At 44.6% G+C, this 22308-nt stretch overlaps 1 protein-coding gene across 3 annotated transcripts in view; it reads left to right on the top strand.

Moving 5' to 3' along the window:
* TMEM132C (transmembrane protein 132C) overlaps positions 1-22308 on the top strand; it is a 291319-nt gene that overhangs the window by 157668 nt on the left and 111343 nt on the right. For 2 of the 3 annotated variants that reach the window (XM_090062397.1, XM_090062399.1), the window contains one exon: positions 1432-1578. The exons of the other annotated variant lie outside the window; for it this stretch is intronic. In XM_090062397.1, the coding sequence (XP_089918523.1) occupies positions 1432-1578 (147 nt within the window). The remainder of the gene's footprint in view (positions 1-1431; positions 1579-22308) is intronic. 3 annotated transcript variants of the gene reach the window in all.

Raw genomic sequence — 22308 nt, 5'->3', positions numbered from 1 at the left:
AACTGCATATATTTTGCTTGAAATCATGGTGTAAAGACGTCTCTGGGGAAGAGAAAAAGCCCTCTTAAACTCAGGGTCAGATTATTAAAGCTACTAGAGACACAGACTGGCACCAAGTAGGGTTTTCAGAAGAGCCTAAAGACCTGCTCCCCACCGTGACATCTGTAAGGCACTCAGGTAGCTTTAGAAATCCTGTTAGGCTTCTCTCTGCATCTTTAGATTCCAAAATATTTTTTTAAATCTGGCATTTAGAGACTCATTTTCTGATATTCCGTAGGCCCTACTCTGTACTCTGGCTGGGCCAATCCTCTACTAGGGTAGTTGGCTTAGGAACCATACACCAGTGTCATGAATTACAGCATTAATTAAAATTAAAAATTAAAGAATTTTTTTTTTGCAAGAATCGTGTTGGTCTAATAAAAGGTATCATCTCTACTACAAGTCCTGATGAATTACAGCAGCACTTAGGCTACTTTAACTGATGGTGGGACCAGGCTGGAAGTCGTAATTGGATCCCTGTTCCCACACACATGTGGGATCTCACAGGCCTGGAAGAATCTGTCCCCAAGAGGTGTTTTGCGAACTCGTAGATGCATTGGAGATGGGAATGGTTTGCATGCCCACAAAGATGGACAAGTCACACCATTCTCCGTGGTCTGTGAAAACTGATGTAGAGCTGAACATCATGGAAATCACAGTTACATGTGTTTTGCACTTAACTACTATCTTTGTTGGAAGATTTGTTCACAAACACTGCTAATTAAAGCTAGCAGCCACCAATGCTGATGTAATTAGAGGCATAGGATGACATTAACTTGCCCATGGTCGCACAACAGGTTTGTAGCAGAAACACAAACGACCCTGTAGGAACATCAACTGACTTCCAGGCCTCTGCGCTAATCAATAGATTGAAGAATGTCCTTGGTAATACGTTATGGAGAGAGTGAAAGGTAGAAAGACAGCAAGAAAACCAACCAGTATTAGTGCACCAGAGTTACAAGAATGTCCTAGAAAAGGGAGCGGGTTGTTTGAAGCGTTGCTCCTGAAATTCAGTTCGGTGGAGTGAGCCCACACAAGGCGCAGATGGGGGGATTAATCGGTGTTCTACACCGGGGCAAATTTTCCCCAAAGAGTCGAACTCTCTGCCACGTGCAATCTGCATCCTAGCTGCCCTGCCCCTAATTCTTCCTCTCCTGAGAGCACCTCCCAGTGCAGAAGCACGCATAGTTTATTTCTCTGACGCAAAAAGTTGCCACAGTTAGAAAAAGCTCAGATTTTCTCTGAAGATAATGTTCCTGCTCTCTCTACTGCCTTCAGATGGCAGCAACATAAAATAACCTTGATGCTTTGCTTAATGCTGATATATTGAATTTACAGTGCCTCAGCTACCTTGGCCTCTCCTAAATATTTTACAATCACTGCTTCCAACAGGGCTAAGGTGAAGAAGGGAGTAAATATTCTCGGCGCAAAGACAAGTGATCCATGGCAATGGGATGTGAAGCAGGAGGTGGGGAATGGTGGAAAACATTCAACCACGACAGTTATTTGTCAGAAGATAGCACCAAGTTCAAGGAACAGGTAAGTGAGCTCATATCCGCAGCACATTAAACTCATTTATATCCATGATACCATTCACTGCTTGAAAGACTTAGGACTCATATTAACCACTACTTAGTAGAGCTATTAAATCTGCAGCCTGAAAATCTGGAGATACTTACATTAACTATCGTACCATCTGCTGATCTACAATTGGGCATCTCACTTTTCAGGTAATAAAACTCATCAGTGTAAGCTTCAAAATGAATAGACTAGACCTAAGGGAGGCCCCCTCCCCTTTTTACCATGAATATGAGCGTCTTACTCTTTAAAGGTTTTTACTATGCAGAGATTCGTCTGGCTTGATAGCTCCGACCTTGTTTCTCAAAAGCTGTCTCATCATCCATGGTCAGTCTCTCAAGTCACCAATCAACTCTTCTGTGATGAGCTTCACTAACTCTTCAGCATTAGTTCAGGGTCATCATGCAAAGTGTTTGTTATTTATGGTATTCAGCGTAAATGAGAAAAGTCCCCTTTTTTTGTGAGTGAAGAATTATTTTCTCCCCAAGTTTCCCCCCCATGTCCTTTGCAGTTGTCTGAGTCACCTTGGAATGCACCAGGAGAAGGTATCTGCCTACCTTTCCCCCTTCGTACTTGGAGGCAAGGCAGCTTAGGTTGGGAATGGGGACATCCACTTACGTTGGAGTGGATAACGGTCTACGAATAACTACTTTCGGAGCCTAGACAGGAATTTCTCTTGCGAGAGTCACTGCTGTTGTTAGGGTTTGTTTAGCAAGTTGGAACCATTCATGGTTTGCTTGGGTTTACCTTTCGGTATTAGCTCAATTCATAGCGAGGCCTGCTGGAGGAGGTCATAATATCTTCAATCAGCACTGGGTTGGTTTGAGGTTGCCCAGTGGCCTTCAGACTTGTGCACTAGTTCTCCAGGCACAGGAGAGTCGGAGTAAGTGGTAGCAACACGTCCTTTCAGTACCTGGACAATGAGGATGCCTCATAAATGCTAGACTTCCATAAAGTGCAGAAACATCTGTTGCCACGAGTGGTTTACTAACTCAATCCAACTACATTTGATATCATTGCTGTTAGTGAGATTTGCAAGGGAGAGTTTATGCCGACGGGAAAAAGGGAAAAGAAATAAATCATATAAGCCTGCCAAAAATGGTATTAAAAATGTTTGAAAGGGAAACCAGGGTTTTAGAATCAGCACGTAATGCTAAATGTATTTGCAGCTGTGGAAATATAATAGTCAGGTTATCAAAACTCAAATTAAATCTTCTTAATCCAATTTGCATAAAGTCTAATTAACCTATAAAATATTTTTAGCACCGATTATGCAAATAAAAGTAGATGTGTTAATTAACGCCTCTTTCATTTCCATATGTAAATAGTCCCTTTCTTTCAAAAGCAGGAGGGCTGAATTTGAACGAAATGTTAATGTGTTGGGAAGGATTGAGTAGACAGAAACCTTGACGCCTTTAGCTCTCCAACCACCACAGAAATGTGTATCATCTAATGCACTGAAATAGAGCCTTATGCTATGAATTTGTATTAATCGGATTTCCTCCCCAAACGCAGTAATGAGTGCCAGTTAGGTGTCTCCGCACTGATTTACCTGGGGAGAGGCGTACTGAGTGGTGGACGCTACAGTTGTTATTGAGTGTCATTTGGAGCCCTCTCTGTGCAGAGCGCAAATATGCTATTAAGCTAATTTAATTTGGCTAAGGATTGCAGGCCCCTAATGGGATGTTTCTCCGCTACCACCAGCTTTTTCAAAGTAGTTTAGTAACATCATTTGTCTGGGCAAAGTGCACTGTTTTCTATTATGAGATCAGATGGGAACATGTGAGGCTCTGCTTTGGAGCTCCAGCCGCAGGAGGGTTTAAGTTTCTCCTGCCACAAACCCAGTGAACTTGTAAATTCATTGATTCATTTAGGCAGAGAAAGATGCTCTCAACTGTCTCTGCAAAAGGAAACAACAATTTTGTTTCTCCTCTGATGCTTTTCTAAAATGATCTGTCAGGGGGATTGTAAAATCGTAGAGAAGTCGGGCTGGAAGGGACCTCCAGAGGTCATCTAGTCCAGCCCCCTGCCTGACGCAGGATCTTCCCTATCCAAACCATCCTATACAAATCCAGCATCTAAACTCTCTGTAATAATGCCATCAACCCTAACACAACACAAGACATAATACCCTAACCTGCCCCAGGTGAAGCAAGGGAGCCACGGCAGTGGATGGTAAGAGCTGGATGCACAGAGGATTGTTTTTCTTCTTGCTTGATCAGCCACTTCCAGGAGGTCAGAGAATGAGTCAACAGGGAGAGAAAGCGCTATGCACTCTTTGTCTTTAATGCAGCCTGCAGAAGGAGTAGATTAGTTCCCACTTGGGGTGTTACATTGTCTCTCAGTAGGTGTGTCTACAAGGGACGCTTTACTGTGCAGTAGACTAATCTACTGCGCAGTAAAGCATCACCATCTACACATGCAGGACAGCTCCCAGCCAGCCCTGGGCTGCTTGAGGAAATCTGTGCCCAGCCCAGAGCTGGCTGGGAGCTGCCTCCGAAGTGGGACAGCTCCTGGCCAACCCCCAGCTGCACAGGGAAGCCCCGCTGGGCATGGGGCTTGTCCCCATGTGTAGGAGGCCAAAGAGCTCTGCAGCAGCAGCTGTCTCCCAGCCCCCTGCACATCAGGACCCCTCTCGATGTGTAGGGGGCAAGGTGACAGCTGCTGCTGCAGCTGGCACAGTTCTCCTGGCCCCATGTGCATGAGGATCAGCCTTGTGCTCCCTGCCAGCCCCCGAGGTAGCACCCCAGGGGAGCCGAGCCCTCCCTTGGCTGCTGCAGGGAGCCAGAGCTGGGTAGGAGCAGCGTATGTAGACAGGCTCCAAGGGAAGGCTTACTGCCCGGTATTTAACTGCACAGCAAGCCTTTATAGCATTGATAGCATGGGTAGACGTGCCCGGTTAGGACCTTCCTGATGCTGGGGGTGGTAATAGTGTTACTGAAATATGGCATCCTGATAATCATTCTGGGCAGCAAAATGACATTGTCCCAGCTTCCCTAGGCCACAGTGTTCCTTAGTGACACCACCCAGGAACTGGATTGGCACAGCACTGGATGCAAGGAGTTTGTCAACAGCAGGTAGCAAATGCTGGCTTATGCCCCTCTCACAGGCTCCTTCTGGGGGAAAAGTGCTCCATGCTCTTGCCCTTCACATTCCCTAAATTTAAGGCTCTTCTCCAGCAAAGCTGCTTATTTCTGTATTGTGTCACTGCTTTTCTTGTCACCTTTGTATGTTTAAGGGCCTTATGGCCATATACAACTCAGGTCTTAGGCTCACGCTTTTAATCCCATGCATGTCCTGGTCCTTCTGGATGTGAACCTTGACGCCATACAGTAGGCTTAACACCAGCTGGGAAAGCCTAGAGGCACTGGGGTACTGGAGGACTTATGCACTCCCCAAAAGCCACGGAGAGGCCATTGCAGCTGGGGTTCAGTGAAGGGAAGCCCCCCCAGGCTGCTCCAATTTGCTGCAAAGCTAACCTAGCCCCATTGCTCCTTAATAGGGTAGATGCAAGCTATGCCCCCTCCGCCTCGGGAGCTCTGGTCTGTTCTTAGCGTGTGTGGTAGTAAGGGAGTTGAGGGCGATCAGGAATCACTTGAAGCTTTTAAAGCAACCCTGCTGTGTTCTCTGTCAACACAGCATTGCCTTCTACTTACTGGAGTGGAGGAGCTGAGTGTGAAAAAATGAAGAGACTTGCTAGAAAAATTGACAGAATGGAAAACTGCTGTGATGTACTGCTTTGTCCCCTTGGCCCTGAACTTCACAGAGGCTGATGAGCTGAGCTTATGGCTCTGTAGCTATCTGTCTAATAAAGAATTAGACGGGGGAAGAATGCTTCCAGCTGTCGTGCTTATACATCCGGCTGTTTCACAGGGACACTGACACGTGCACACGCATGCACACATGCACACGCATGCACACGCACGCACGCATATCCAGACGTTTGAACAGTGACAGAGTCTCTTCTTTCATACAAAATAAGCTAGTCCTGTGCCTGGGTTGGGTTTCATAGCATCAGGACACAGAGGAAACCAAGTCAGCCCTTGGAATGCTTTGCAGGTCCTTCCTCTCTCTGTCAGCAACATATGGTGCCAAGTGAATTGAGCATGAAGCAGAACGCTCTCGTGATTGAAAAAATATGAAGAGCACGTGAGCAACATGTTTCAAAGGAGCAGCACACTGAGTGATATAGTCGGCGTGTCTGGCTTTAATTTTACCTAGGAGGTCCGAGCCCCTTAAGCCACACAAGATACGTGCATGCTCTGGCATGCACATGTACAAATTTACACATATGCACATGTGTTGATACAGTTGCATCAAGGTTTTTTGGGGTTTTTTTAGACTCTGGATCCTCTACAACCTGCACAGTTTAGGATCAGTGTTGTCAAAGAAATTTCACAAGCTCAGCGGGCTGGCTGCAGGGAGTCAAGCCACCTCCTGACCTCAAACATTGAGATGTTTGGTGCTCAAGGGGCAGGATTTCTCCTTGGAATTGTTCTGCTGTGTGATACTTGATACAGCATCAAGGTGAAGGTAGCACGTGCCATGGCTGTAACATTAGACAGTTGGGACGTGTCACAGGATTTGAGGAGCTAAATTTGCAGCCAGCGTAGAACCCTTGTCTGCAAAAATGTGTATGCACAAGCTGGGCAGATGCCATGGAAGAAAGCTGGTCACCTACAGGATATTAATACCGACGAACCCAAGTGACAAGCAATTTCCATTCATTTCTCAAAAAAGTTGTATATTAGTCAAACAGCAGGTTTGTCTGAGTATTTTATGTTAAATATTGCGCTCATTTCAGTGCAAATTAGGTGCAGCCCTTGGGCTAGTGGCAAGTTATCGATGCCACTCTTAGAGCTCCCAGGGTTGGTCACTGCAACTTGTGCTCTGTGATTTGAATCTGTCTGTTTAAAGTGACACATGGGAATCTATCTGTGTAGCTCTAAATAACAGCAGCAGAAATCGTAGACCTAAACCCTTACTTGCTGCTTTAAAATTCTACCCATATTTCCTGGTCCTTATCTGATTTGTCTCTGCCTATTTTCTATGCTTTTTTTAAAGGCTGAGGTATATAGGTCAATGATGCCTCCAATGTATCATGTGGGTGCCAAAGATACCCAGGACATCTGCACATACGTGGAGATAGCAGCCAGCTGGACATTGTAACAGCATCTTTTCTAGGGCACAGAAGTCTGGGGTTGCAAGGTTGCTTCCCTAAGGCAAGTTGTAAAAGGCTACTGCTGTAGCTGTCTGGAGTGTACGTCTAGGTGGTGTCATAAGGCAGAGGGAAAAAGAAAGGGACTCCTTCCTATCTCCTTTCAGCAATCTATCTTCAAGGTTGGGGAAGGCAAGCATCTATATAGTGGCCTTTGCCCCAAAAGTTATGCCTGCCATAGCGTCCAAATGGGGGTTGGTACCTATCATCTTTATAGGGAACCCCTAGTTCTCATTCTCCGTCTCCTTTGGTCCTTGTGGGGAGAAATCCAGCACAGTAAACCCTATCAACTATTAAAGGGTTTCTTTTTAAAGGAGAGAGCTCTCACTAGCATTAAGAAGCAATAGTTTCCAGGGGAGTGCATTCACCCATTGCCATGTGCTGCCTTTTCTGTTTGATGCTGTACCAATGCCTCTCCATGTCTATTAAATGTCAGATAACCATAGCCATTGTCACACCTCTCCCCATGGCTTATATGATACCTATCACACTGGGGTCCTGGTTTGTGACTAGGGCTCCTAGCTGGTAATATAAATAATAGAGAATATTGGTAATACTATTAAGAGAGAGTGGTTTCATTTGGACTTCATGTACTACCTGACATCCAGTTAAATATCATGGGCTCTTAAAAGCCACAAAATAAAGAGGGTCTGAATAACTGGGTTGGAAGACCCCAGTGGGAAAGTGTTTTCTCACTTCTTTCTGTCTCAGTCCATTCTTTTCCCTCTCTTTGAAGTTCAAAATTGGGCATCATAATCCAAGGTGGGATTTTCAACAGCACTTGTTGCTGGTTTTGAAGTCAATGGTAAATCCTTCTTTGGCTTTAGCCACTGAGCTGATTCCAGTGCTGAACGGTTTTGAAAATAGCACCCTAGTACTTTGTCAAAAGGTAGGGCGAGCACTTTGTGTTTCCTCTCAAAAAGAAAATGATCCGAGTAAACTAGACAGGAGGAAGTAAGAACTTTGTCTGTTTTCTTCAGAGGTTTTAAAGCGTGTAGTAAATGCTTTTCTCTTTTTTTGCGTACTCCGCAATTCCTGATTCTGCATTGGAGCAAAAGAGATGCAGACTGTTCTTCCAGTCTTTCTTGGCTCGGTTGGCAATATCTCAAGAAGGACTGGTCTGCTCAGATCTGCCGGCTCAGCAAGTTCGGGCAGTTTAGAAAAGTGTTATAGATGCTTATCCAAATCAAATGCACTGAACCTTTGGAGATTTGGACATTACATGTAATTACCCAGCCTTGCTGAGAAACCTAAATCCCTCCCTGCCAAGCCAACCTTGCATTCCAGTCAGGTTGCGTGTATCGTTGTTCTGTTTCATTAGTATGTAAATTGTTTTCAGTCCCACACATACAAAATTGAATAAGATGATGCAATCATGCAATGCATGCATGAGTTTTTATCCATTCCAAATTGATTGACCAACTCAATAATAACTGCGAGTCACAGAGTCCATGGTGAAATTGTTCCTTAAGTTTTGACAGTACAGTCTTTAAAAAAAATGTTTGGGAAGGGACTAGAAAACTGACTCTCTTCCCACATGGTACCCCAATGACTTCTGCTAGCATGAATATGCTTTCTACAGAGTTCCTGGAATACATGGAAAGGGAAACTTGGCAAGCTCATTTGCACTTCCCGTGGAAGGCCAATTACAGACATTTGCACGTTGCGGCTCCCATCACCTTCCACTGTAATAAGCTGTCAGCGTTAACTAGGTTATCTGTGAAAATCTCTCTCTGGGGCAACACATTTGTGGATGGATACTCCCGCTCATTTCCTCTTTGCACCTAAAAGCACTACTTCTAATTTTAGTGAAGGTCAGCTCTTATTTAACTGTGACAGTTGGCACATTTTGGATACTTTTACAGTACAATCATGCTACCTTGTGACATGGAAGCAGCAGAAAATAAGAGACAAAAATGATGCATACAGTGTGTGTGTGTACATATGTGTATTTTTCCACGATCTTAGAAGTGGAAATACCCGCTGGCGCCTATAAACAGCTAAGTTCAGCAATAGGGCATCGTACTGTCGAACAGCTGTTTTCCCCTGTAGCCTTCACAGTAGTGGAAGGAAATACATCAGTCAGACAAGAAAGTGTGAAGAAGATTTAGGTAAAAAGCCAAAAGCCAAACATTTCTAAAGTAGACTGACCCAGATCCCCGTCAGTATTCACTGAAAAAACTTGAATCACAAAACTTTTATGCACGAGACTTGAGAAGTGAAGAATTTCACTACAAACTTCAGTTCTGATTTCTCTGTAGCTTACTAGAAAGTCACAGCATGGGATTGTCCCACCATTGGGGTAGGTGGAAGGATTCTTACTTAAGAAGTTTATAACTGGCTTAGACAAAGCGATAGAGGAAACTGAGCTGTATAATCATATAACTTTGGTCAATCCTGGTCTGTAGTAACAAGTGCAACATGGGCAGTGTGCTATAGGTGAAAGCACAGCAGACTGCTGCAGTCCCCTGGACAGAAAAGCTGCATTGGAGACAGGCTGATGGATAGTGCGCTAGCTTACAGAGATCGCTATTAAAGTGTTGTCGCTGATGTGCCAGGCAGAGACATCAAAGATTTCACAGTTATTTCACTTTCTTAAGTACACGAGAGAAACTCTACTTGTGCTCCCTCTCTCTCCCGCTTCCATATCATTACATGGTAGAGGTGATCACTGCATACATCATCCACAAAGTGATTATATAGGTGAACAAAATGTTCATTAGAGAATTGCAATTTAGGTATGCTTGATTAATGGAGTCTGTAAAGTGTGGTCAGATCTTTGTTCAGAGTGCATGCACAGCTTGGCACTTGTCTATGTATATCTCTCCTTTATTAGTGAGGCCGTTTCTCTGACTTGCCAAGAATATCTTGTTCTATCTCCAGTAGCCTATGCATGTAGTAAATGATGTTATTTGCATTCTTGCAGCTAGATGATATTATAAATATCCCAACCATCAGTAGTCCATAAACTACTCTGCATTTTTTGTAAATGCACCTAAAAATAATAGCTGGGGAAAACGTGGACATTTCTCTCCTACTGTTTTCCTTTTCATTTGTTTTTTGTTCTTTATTACTGAATGTCATTGACTTTAACTACTGGAATCCATTCCCATTGTAGTTTGTTGTACTGAGAAGATAGTAATTTTAGCAGCGTGTTAAAATGTTCAAAAGCAATATGTTCTTTGGGGCAGGCACTGATTTTTTTTTTTTGTCTTTGGCACTTGTTCAGCATCTGACCCACTGGATGCTGGTCAAGGACTAAGGCACCTTCTCCTCGATATCATCACCATACTAGACACTGGCTAGCTGGAAATACCTGTGAAAGTTATACATGGAGGCAAAGCAGAATGATGCAAGAGCATCGTTGTTTTGTGAAGCACAAGACAGATGCCAGCCAACACAGGCTGTTAGGCAGATGAAGGATGTTGGACATGATGGTTGATGGCTTCCAGATCATTTTCCCTGTGCATCTTTCACTTATCAAGACAGAGACTTTGCCTTATGTGTTGCTACAGTACTATGGACAGGGAGCTCTTACAGTCTAAACAACAGCTTGCATTCACCTGAAGTTGTCCTGAAGTCCCTTGGCTATAAATAAGAAGTGGGTAGTGCATTGACTTATATAGGTCATCATTAGAAACTCATGATTTACTTACTTGAGAGGCATCAGAGACAACATAGTCATTCCACAGTCTAAACATGGGGGTTCAAATTGGTTTCCAGTACCGCTGCATGGCAATCAGCGGCAAACGCCGACATTTTGTATGGTGACCTGCTTTATAACCAATGAAGTCTCACGCTCAAGGGAAGTCTCATTTCCCCGAGTCTGAGTCGGTGCAGAATCTGTCCCACGTTTTCCTGAATTGCCTGGGCTTCAATGCTTGCTGTCACGTCAGTGTGTAGAGGGAAGGATGGGTTGGGAGGATGTAGGAAGGGCTTTGATTTTGTATATTTTTTACTTACTTTGTCCATTGTGTGATTGCGGCAGAGTCGGGCTGTTCTATGGTTAGGTTAGAAGTGTCTGTGGGTTTTCAAAAGAACTGTTTATGCCCCTTTCGGCCATGTATAATAAATTCAACTGTGTCATGCAATCCTACTCTTTCAAGTGGGCTGCTTTCATGCAACCCACTGCTGTTGTGTCTAGGATTGGCCAGTATATTCTTCTGTAACACTTTCAAACCTCTTACTAGATTTTGAGAGAGAATGATAGTGGCTATGTACATCTTAATAACACCCTCGTGCCAACCTGTGTACATCCTGCCCCAGGCCAGCCTATTTTCATGGTGCCCAGTATCTTATCCTAATGAGAGCCACAGGCACCTGCACTTATTCTGAAGGAACAGAACTAAAAGGACCAAATTCTCAGCTGATGTAAATTGGCATAGTTCCTTGGAGCTAATTTACATCAACTGGCTCTGGCCCAAGGGAACTACACTGCAGCAAATGCCAATCCTCGAGATTTGGCATTTCATTTTTAACAGAGCTGAGCTGTTGGGTCCTTAGCCCCTGGTGCAGATAGATTGCATGGCATAGTCCCAGAAATATCTTTGCATGCCAACTGAAACCTCTCCCAGGGAACAAGTAATTTTTTCCTCTCTTCTTTTTGCACCCTTATTCTGGACGCTCCAGCTGGAAATGAGTTCATTGAGGAAAGCCTGAACTCCTGTTGTCGGGGTCCCATCTTTTGGATAGCTCTGTGCTCAACTCCTGGGTGTGCCTCCTCGCTGTGTACCTCCAATGCATGTTATGTAACACTAGAGATGAAACCCCAATTCCACTGAAGTCAATGGCAAAAATCCTACTGATTTCTGTAAAGCCCAAATTTCACTCCCATTATTTTTGTGCACTCTAGCTGTTCCTATTTTCCCTTCCTTTCCAAGTTACAGACCAACCAACTAGATGCTTTCCTTCCCCCCTCTTCAGCAGTTCTCCCCTTGTATGTGTAGATCTGCATGCAGGTTTATAATTATTACAAAGGCGGTTTTAAGTAGCACCCCATTGATTTTTAGTTTCCACACTACAAATTAATGGACTGAACATGCACTCTTTGTAATCAGAGCAGTAGAAATTCAATAATGACTCTGCCATAGTATCTGAATGACCTCAGCCACTGAATTCATTCCAGTTTCAGCTCTTTGTAATGAGAACAGCATATTTAGTAATACCGCTCTGTGGTGTTAAGGCTAAGGGCCCTGCCAACCAAAGCTTTTGGATAGACCGGCTTTAACAAGAGCTCCAGTGGTTATATCTCTCCTCTTGCCCAAAATAATTTGAAACTACAGCATGACAGTGCGCAGCTCTGTGCAGTAGGCAGAAGAAATCTGTATTGTATGTAATCTGCATAAAATATTCCATTATAACAGATAGATTACAGACAAAGTAGAAGTCAGCTGGTACAGCTCAGGATCCCCAAGGAACATAACCTCTCTGACCAGCTTAGCAATCGTTCAGCTTTGCTTAGGACTCTTTAATTGTGTGTGGTTTTCAGTCCCTATGGCTTTTTTTTTTCTTGTCTCTTAATGAGAGCAGTGCTAGGTTGAGCCACCTCACTTGGAAATACTGTTACTCAAGCTGCATTATGAATACATTTTATATAGGGAATGTTCATGAACTTGATGAGACTATGTTGGAAGGAATATTTTAAAAGGGATATTTTGTTCACTTGTTAATATGTCCTTGGCTAGCTAAGCTTGCAGGATTCCCCTGTTAAATGATACCAGTTACTTTCTCTCCGCAATGAGTCATGGGGGCTACGTTATCCTACTTAAACTTCCCTGGTGGTCAGTAGGAATGCAAAATAGGCAGTGGTCATGTTTGAAATAATTGTTGCTGCCATTCTCCTGAGCAAAAAAAAGGAGACCTCATCTGTGTTCTTTGCATTTTAACGTGAGATTTACTTAATCTCGTGTTAATATTTCTTTGCAAAGAGATCCTGGAGTGTGCATGGATCTATATATGGTGTTGCATTTTTCAGATGGCTGGACAAAACATTCATGAATTTCACTGTCTTAAATGAAACTGCTTAAAAGGCTGGTGTGGATAAATCAGAATTTTTCTAAGCTTAAATACCCACATTTACCAACTTTGAATGTAAGATAGCCCCCCTCCCCCAATAATTAGACTCTATACATGGAAAATTGTTATACATTTGTTATAACTTTCCATGTAAGTAGTGGAGGACCATTTTAAATTCAGCGCCCCCCCTCTCCCCCCCCACTGGGGCAGGGAAAGCAGAGGCAGGGGAGGAAGGTGGTAGAAAGGCAGGTGGCAAATGAATCAAATGGTCTGACCCCAGCCCTTGCCCCATTCTGTCTGCCCCTCCACACACATACTTGGCCCCCCCCAGTGCCGACCCCCTCACCACTTGTCCCCCCTGCCCCCTACCCTGTAGTGCCTGCATCATCCTGCATCTTGCTTCTGCCACGTCTCTGTCCCGCCCGCTGCATGCCCCCTCTTACTGCCACCTATTCTCGGTCGCAGCTCCAGTTCAGCACTGGCTCCAGCTCCGGCCCTGCTCCACCCGGGGGCGCAGGGACCATGGTGTATCCGGCCCCTCAAGCAATTGCAGCGCCAGCAGCTTCTGCCCCAGGCCTGGGTCAGAGATGAAGCTGGGGCCAGAGGTGCCATCACCACTGCCACTGCTGCCTGGTCAGGCGGGCACCAGAGCCACCATGTGCTCTGCGCCCCAAGTCGGCGTGGGGCTGGAATCACAACCGAGGATAAGCGGTGGGGGAGCCAAGGGCACGAGGAGTGCTGAAGAGGTGAGGAGGAAGCAGCTGCACCTCCAGCTCTGAACCTGGGCTGGGGCTAGAGCCAGTGCTGCAACACCTGCCTGCCCACTGGCCTCAGACCTGAATCCAAGACAAGGGGCTTTTTTTTGGGAACCTGTTACATTGGGGAAAAGACCTTGTCTTAGATTTGAGTAAAGGTGGTTTATAAACACCTCGTCTTCATTGGCTGAGCACCTCCTCCCAATGGAGAACTGAGGTGCAGAGCCAGGGCCAGGTTTTTAAAGGTCTGTAGGCATCCAGTGCCCATAGAGACGATCAACTCCCATTAAAAAACTTGGCCTCACTCATCCAGAGTTTCAGAGGTCTGCTGTTATGGAGCAGTCACCAAGTATACTACCCTAAGCACAAGATTATCTTTCCTATCTAGAGATTTTCACCTCTTCAGCAGCAAATTAGTCGCATAGAAATTGTGACTCCTTGTATACAAAGAAAGCAGAAACATGCCAGTGTCCTATCAGATGGCTGTACCTCACTGTTTCAGGAATATGTTTTTTAGCTTTGTAGTAGCTTACATTTTAAAGCACAATTTAGGCAATACTTTTTGGCATGTATTTTGCCGTCACGACTAACTACAGAATACAAGCGCTGCCCAACACTTGAGAAAAAAAGTAAAATGTGCCATGTTGTGGCCACCCTTCCTGCCCAGGAGCAAGAAAGCTTCCTCTTTGTAGTGCTAGCGTATTGGGACCATGCATATATAAAAGAAGATGAGCTCTGCATGGTGTTGCCCTGAGGTTTGGTGAATCCAGGATGCACCAGTTTCTTAAAAGAAGTAAATTCAGTGTTTGGATGCCTTCCTCATAGAGTCGGGTATCCAGGTTGTAGCTGTATTGGTCTAGAGGAAAAGGCAATCAGGACTCGTAGTAGAGATGATCTCTTTTATTAGACGAACAATATTTTTTCAAAAAAAAAAATTCTTTAATTGCAAGCTTTTGGGCACGAACACCCTTCATCAGGCATTGGAGAAAAGATTGTAAAAGTTCTCCCAGGTAGAAATGAAAGTTCGTATGAACTTCAGGAGAACTTTTACAATCTTTTCTCTAATGCCTGACGAAGGGTGTTTGTGCCCAAAAACTTGCAATTAAAGAATTTAATTAATTAATAGTTGGTGTAATAAAAGGTATCATCTCTACTATGAGTCCTGATTGCCTTTTCCTCATAGAGCGTTCTTCATGGATTCAGTTCTCAGCAAATCTGTTCCCCTTCATCTTTACCAGTTACAAAAAGCTTGTGTGGATGGGGAGAGAGTGGTATGAAACATACCTGGATTTAAGCCCATGCAAATCTTTATAGAATAATCATATACTTCTTTTTCTAATAAAATCTGCCTGGTTTAGACAAAGCCTTCCCTTCTCGACAGCTCTGGGCACAGATAAAGCAGTTTGTTGATTTAATTTTGTGTGTGTTACAGAGGAATAATTTAAATACATAGAAATCCAGGCAGTTGTGAACTACACATGTTCAAGGGCATTAACCTAGAAATAGGACAGGTAGCGCACAGACCTTGAACTCAAAGAGCTGGCTGGAAATTCAGCTTTTGCGAATGTTCACCCCAGAACCCCTTCAGAGGAGGATGTTGACACGTTAATCAGGATGGTATGGATCATTTTGACAGCAGCCTCTCGTGCTTTTTCCAGTATTTCCGAGTCAGGTGAGGCAAGGCCAAACTTGCGCTCACTGTAATAACCCAGTGTCGCCTAGTGAGATCCTCCCCTGGTGTAAATCAGCTGAGACTGTGGACCCAAAAATGAACACAATATAAAACCTGCAGAAGAATGAATGTCGCCGAGCAGGCTACCAGCTGGAGCAGCTCCTCAGACATTCACAGGAAGTCCCCCGCCAAGTTTGGTGTTCATAAATATGCTCCAACTTCATAAATGCTTGAAAATTGCTGACGCACTTCGATATGTCCTCTCCCAAACGAGTGCTTATTTCACTTGCTTTGCTTTGCAGCTGCAATCCAGCAGCTGGATTGGAAATGATGTCTTTGTAGCAGGCACAGGGAGAGGGTGGGGGGTTTTTTTATTTATAAAGAACTAATACTTTTCTGGGGAAATTCTGAAAGCTCGGGCTGGTAATTATTTCCCAGAGTAATTCGTCATATTTCACTCTAGTGATGAAGAGTGCATTAAAAAAACAAGAAAAAGAAAGAGGACACAGGAAACTAGCCTGTGCCTTCAGGGCATGATTTCATCCTAATGAAATCTGTGGTCATCCTTTCATTGACATCAAGCAACTTTAGATCCAGCTCTCCGTGAGCAACTTTATGGATAGTATATCCTGGAGATTTGACCCAGCAAGCTTCAGTGCCACATTTAAGGCTAGAACCAATGGTAATTCACACTGCTGAGCAGAGATGAATGGGAATTACCAGAAGGCAGACTAGAAATCTGGATTTGCTTTCAAGAGCTCTTCATCCTACCCTTTGAGTTTTGTACATGTCGTACTAGCATGCTTGTGGCTCACTGCACTGCAGCCTTCTCACCATGCTGGTCCCAGAGTCCTTCCTCCTCCTCCTTGATTTTTTTATCTTAGTCCCTATCACCTCCAGATAATAGCATTTCATGACTTCCTGTGTCTTCTCACTAGAGCAGAACCAGGTTGCAGGCAAAATTCATCCCCCGTGTAAATAAGTGCAGCTAATAGGAATGTCAGTGCTGCCTTCAGATCTGACTTGGAGCCCTTTTATCTCATCATGCCTTGACCACGTGGGAAATGGGACCACTGGGTTTCAGTGTGTCATAATACCTCCTTCCTCCCGGCAGTTAGGGAGAATGGGTGTTAAGTAGTGGGTTTCCACCAAACACTAAGCAAGTCCTATTTGGGAAGATGTTCATAATTATGTCTATGTCATGTCCTCCTGGGAAACTGGGATAGTTTTGTAGTGGCTTCCCGAACCTTGGCAGGAGAGAAATATGTCTTTCACATTATGTACTTAAAAAAAAAAAATGTTATAAGGCGTATAATTTTGAGTTGTTGTGATGTTGGTGAACTGTTTGTTCCTGTGCCAAGGTTTCAGCCATTTCCTAGCATGTTATAATGCATTTTCCCTTTTTGCCCAGCCCTCTGAATTCAGCTGTAGATTGGAAAAAAAACAAACCAAGCATCTAATTCTTCTGTCAGTGTGGGCCCCCTGGTCCCTAACTCTCACTGAAGAATATACAACTAATCATGCCAGTGGGCCCTACCCCAGCTATGGGTGAGAGAAAGGGACCACGGTGTGATTGTGGAAACAGTGCATGGCCACTGCCATCTGGCAGGTTGTACGTATTCCCTGATCATTGTGTTGGAAAATGTAAGTGGTTAAATATGCCCTACTTTGGAAGTATCAACACAAGTTCTTAAGCTGAGGCAGGAATCTGTTGTCATATTTTCATGGCAAGCTTGCAAATGACTCTATGAGACCAGATATGCTTTGTGCTATGAGGCCTGTTTATCTTGCCTTGCACTTTATATTGAATAGATAATGCAATTTTGGCGCAGGGACTGGTACCTGGTTCTTGCTTCTCTTGAGTGAGTACATTGACCACTAAACTAGAAAGCCATTGTCCCTGGCCCAGTGAATTTTTACTTATTTTTGCAGAAGAATTGTACCGTTGAGTAGCCTGTAATCTAGTGGTTAGAGTGTTTCTGGGAAGTGAAAGAGAAAGATCTGAATCCTTCTGGGCAGAGGAAGAATCTGAGCCTGGGCCTCCCATCTGCCTACGTCCTTTTGTGGACCTGGGCCTTCGGTCTGTGTACAAATATCCCTCCTGTTACTCTGCATACTTCACATACCCAAATGTAGCTATGACAGAGAAGAGGGGACTGAGGGAGATGTAGTTCTACTATCATGAGGTAGAATCGCTTTTGATTCTGGATACATGGTTGGCTGTGGTAGCAGTGAAGATATTTTACTGTGTGAATGTATTTGCATATATGCGTCACTTTTGCCAGGAGAGGGAACCGATAATCCTAACAACTTGCTCTGAAACTATGTATTTGTGGACTTTGCTAGATGACTTACTATTCAGATTGCATTCTTCTTTGGAGACTTCATCCCTTTGTAATATTAAGGGCTGTTAAGCAGCTCAGCTGTGCCAGAGAATTTTTCTTTATATTTAAAAATTCTCATGAGGGGAGTAGACTTTCAAAGAAGTAATTGCTCTGGAAGGGGCCTTTCACCCACACAAGTCAATAGAAGCAGATAATTTTGTTTCTCAAATAGCATATGGAAAGATTTGTTCAACTACACAATTCAGAGGTATGTGGGGGTTCTTCCTAGGCAAATGTCTTCAATCAGAGGTGTCAGACATATAGCCTGGAGAAGTAGTTATCTGGTTATGGGACTTTTCTTTGACTGAACAACCCACCTCTGGGCCAGATGTTGTCCACAGAACTTACCACTGTAGCTGCCAGAGCTGTTCTTTCAGTGTGGCTCTGGAGCTCGGGGGGTTAACAATGCCATGACTTGCTTCTTCCTCCCATTTGTGACTAAAAATGCCAGCAGGAGAAAAGGGGGAGTGAGTGGTGCCCACATTTCACCCTGGGTTCTGGAACTACACCAGTACAGCAGTTGCAGCAGATGTGGGGGTTAAAGCTGCCACTCATGGGTTGTACATGGCAGCACATTATTGTTAATGCTACCTGGCCAGCCCCTTGTTGTTATCAGTGTAGTATGTGTCTAAAGTGTACCTGGCTCATTCAGTTGAAATTTCCATTAACTATTAATCAAATACTCAGATTTTCCCTTTCTGGAATGATTCTTCTCCTTGCTCTTTTGCCAGTAAAGCCGTGGCAAGCAAGGAAAAGCTATGCTAATAAAGTTATACAAATACATATGTTCTTTCTCTCTGCCTCTTGCAAAGCCTTACGATTCCTGTCCAAATGTGTCTTTAAAGGACAAAGTCTACATTGCTTTGAAGTTGGCTGTTTTTTGTTGGGGTTGAGTTGCTGAAGGAGTCACTTGGCCCATGAACATAAAAAACATACAGGCAGGTTGTGTCCAGGGAGTTAGTAGGAAGCCTTCAGAGCTGACATGAGGACCCATTATTTGTATGTTCCCTTGCCAGTTTACATGGCATTTTACAGAGACTAAAACAGTGTTGGGTAAACATTTGCAAAACCTTAAAGACCGTGTAAGGTGTCATTTTCAGAAGTGATTTTGGTATTTAGTCTCCTTTGATTTTTTTCAGTGATACTTAGGCTCCTAACTGTCTAGCCACCTTTTGGAAATGGCAGCTAGCCATCTACTGCATCATTTGTGCTGTGCACTGCTCAGTGAGGCAATGGCAAACTACCTTTAAAATAGGGGCTCAAGTGTCTAGATCTTCTAAGGTGTTTAACTGACTGACCTGTCCAGACTGACAAACCTTGTGAGGTTTTCTGAAGTAGCTAGGTACCTAATTGATTAGGAAGAAACAGGTTACATGAGTCATTTAGGACATGCCTGTACCCTAAGCAAGACCAAGCGTGCTGCAGTCTTTTTGGACTTGTAGATTTATACTAAATGGCTTAAGCATATATCCCTATAAGCAGTATGAATTCAAGAAGGGAAATGAGTCAGCTGGAGGCCAGAAAGGGTGCCCTGGTCAGGAGAGGGCTGAAGATAGCAAAGTTCATTATCGTAAATCTGCAGTCAAACTTCTATTCCATCTGCTTTGCAAAATATGTGAGACAAATCCATCCCCACTCCAACCTTCCCTCCCTCTACTCTGTGATTTGACAGCAGGCCCTTTTCCTTTAAGCAGTGACAGGGCTGTTCATGGCTGCTCGTTATTACACCTTCTTTATTTTAGCTGGAGCTCATTATTTCTTCACTGTCACATTATGAAACTGGGCCAAATAAACAGCCGAGGTATCTCATCCATCACTGCTTTAATCCTGTGTCTTTGAGGAAATGAGTCTGGGGAAGTAGCATACAATATAGCTTTAATATCCATGTCAAAGCTGTTTTACTGTGGAAGGAAGATCACAAGAGCTCTCCATACTCTTACACAACCTGAGAGGGTTTGAATTCCCACCTCTGTCTGAGCCAGTCCTGTTCTCCAAGACATTTTAGAACTGGAGACTGTAGGCATTTTGTTAGCCATAGACCAGTGGCAGCAACCCAAGCTTCCCTTTCACTCTGCTTGCCTGTGCTGTCTCTGCTTTGCAGGACATTATGGTAATGGAGTCCCCATCACCTGCAGAGGCTGCTGGTTGGATCCCGTGTCTCTTGTCTGTTGGCACTAGATTTCAGACCCAAATGCCTTGTTCCAGGGGGACCCAAAACCCTCAGAACGACCACAGCCTTTCCATTTGATAATGGGTAAATGTATTGATACACAGTGTAGCAGAGCACTGAGGCGCCTGCTACCTATGGAGCAATAAGTCAGGAGCCCAGCCGCGGGTTGCCAGGGCAACGAGTAGAAGTCAGCTGACAGGAAGAGGCAGGGCCTGGCCCCTATATAATTCCCAGGCTGAGGCCAGGCAGGCAGTTCCCTGCCAGGAGCCCTAGAGGAAGGAGCTCCGCTGGACTGAACAAAGAGGAGAAGCTAGACTGCAGGTATAGCTTTGAGACTGGGGGAAGTTAGAGCACCCCAGGCGGGACTAATGTTACAGCCAAGCAGCCCGAATTTCTGTTGTAGCCAAGAGATTTGAGTTTCTGTTTACTGTTTACCTCTGGAGGACCGGGTGAGGCTATTAGGGGTTGGAGGAGGCCTCATAGGGGCTCTACGGTAGCATGGGCACCCCGGTTCCAGAGAGGGTGCAGCATTCGGGGGGGGGTGCACTGACCTCAGCCCCAAGAAGGGGAGCGGAGAATTGGAGGCCAGGTAAGGCCAAGGCCGCCTGAGCCCTGCAAGAGGTTCAAGACTCTGAGGAGGAGATTTGGGGCCAGGCATGGCTAAGGCCACCTGAGCCCCAAGGCTGCAGAAGCCCCAGAGCAAAGGGGGCAGTGAGAAACCCTAGAGCAAAGGGGCGATGGGAGGCCCTAGAGCAAAGGCAGCAGAAAACCAGAGTGCCTGTGGGACGCGGTTGTGAGGCGAGGCGGCGGAAAGCCAGAGCGCCGGTGGGGCACAGGTTGCGGGACAAGCCAGAGCGCCTGTGGGGCGCAGAGGGTGAAACAGACTAAACAGTATCTGGTACATCAGCGAGGCTTGGGGTGTGGTACAGGGCTGGTTGGAGCCACGCATTGCCCATAAGGCTGGGGTGCCTGGAAACCCCATTATAAAAACAGAACACATGACAGCAGGAGAAAACCGTGTCCAAGACGATGAAAGGCAGCCTCCCTGTAATATTTAAGATTAAGACGTGGTGGGCAAGATTTGAGGGTGCTTGAAGTAAACTTGGCATGGTAGGGGCACTAAGGGAGATCGCGGCCACCCCTAGGACCCCGCTCCGTGACACACAGTGATAACAGAAAAGAATAATACAAGCAATCCTATAGCTACCAATCCTAGGGCTGTCATCAGAGTCAAGATATGGCTGGCCAGGATGTGAGCTTCACTCCAAAGTTGTCTCTTGAATGTCAGATATCAGCAGCTTGAAGGTTGGAGGCTTAGGCCCACACATTGGGGTGGATGAGACAAGCTGGTGGTATGCCCTCTGGCCATGGTACCTTGGGTTCGCCTCTCATAGACTCTGCTTAGGGGACCTTTTGTTGCTCTAAAGTCTCTGCTTTTGTATTCTTTTTCTCTCCTAATGACTCTTCATCCATGGCTGTTGCTGATTGGCCTCTCTGTGGTCATCATACTGTCCATGTTTTGTTCTGTCCACAATATTCCTTTGTTTCACAAGCCCATCACATACACACATCCTAATTTGGGCTTTCCCAGTGTCCTCCTAATTTGGTCTGCTACCTCAAAACTGGAACTCTCAGACTCCCCATTCTTGGGCCTGGTGAGCTGGTGCCATCGTATCTCATGTTGTGGAACAGTGTAGTATATGCCAACAATTTCCCATGCCATATGTCTATCCATTGGCCTTGTGTTAGACACCCTGTCTGCATTGAAGGCTATGAGAACCCTTGCTGCTGCCCTGGGCCCTTGTTCTAATATATATATATTAGATTTGTAGGTGTATATATATACCTACAAATCAATTCCCCAAAACAAACCTCTGAATACCATTTTCTAGCCATCGTTGTCTTTTAAGAAAGCTCATAGAATAAGTCTGACTCCTGTTCAGTGGAAGGGCTTTCCTTTCCATGCCTATGGAAGATCATTACTTACTGTTGCAGGATCATCGCTGCTTGGGTGTTTATGGTCAAATATGCTTCTAGACTCTGCCAGAAAATCATATTTCTGGGAACACTGTATCTGAATTTTTGTGGGTAAATTGTACTGTGTCGTATAAAAAAAACCTTTTCGAACATCTTCCCTTTTTTTTTTGTTTCAGAAGTGCATGTGAGATGAACAGTTCCATTTGAATGCATCTCATTTTCTGACCAAAAAATTCATCTGATGCTCTCTTATTTAATGGCTGTATGTGGTGTTGGAGAATAGCAATAGTTCTGTTATTGCAGGCAGTGCTATTGGACCATATTATCATTTATATATTACAGTAAGATCCAAAGAAGTCCCATGGTGGGCAAACAGAAATTATCGTCTCAAATTGCCGTAGTGTAATATGGGCAAGCTCCAACCTAAGGAGAAGTCGTGAGAATAAGACAACAAAGGTAATAATGATAACAAAGGTAATAATAATAACAGCACAGGGCTG

The sequence above is a fragment of the Crocodylus siamensis genome, chromosome 9 (assembly GCF_052110815.1).
Source record: "Crocodylus siamensis isolate JL-2025a chromosome 9, ASM5211081v1, whole genome shotgun sequence".
NCBI classification, from domain to species: domain Eukaryota; kingdom Metazoa; phylum Chordata; order Crocodylia; family Crocodylidae; genus Crocodylus; species Crocodylus siamensis.
Note: the sequence above shows the minus strand (reverse complement) of the source record. Positions and strands in the feature narration are given on the sequence as shown.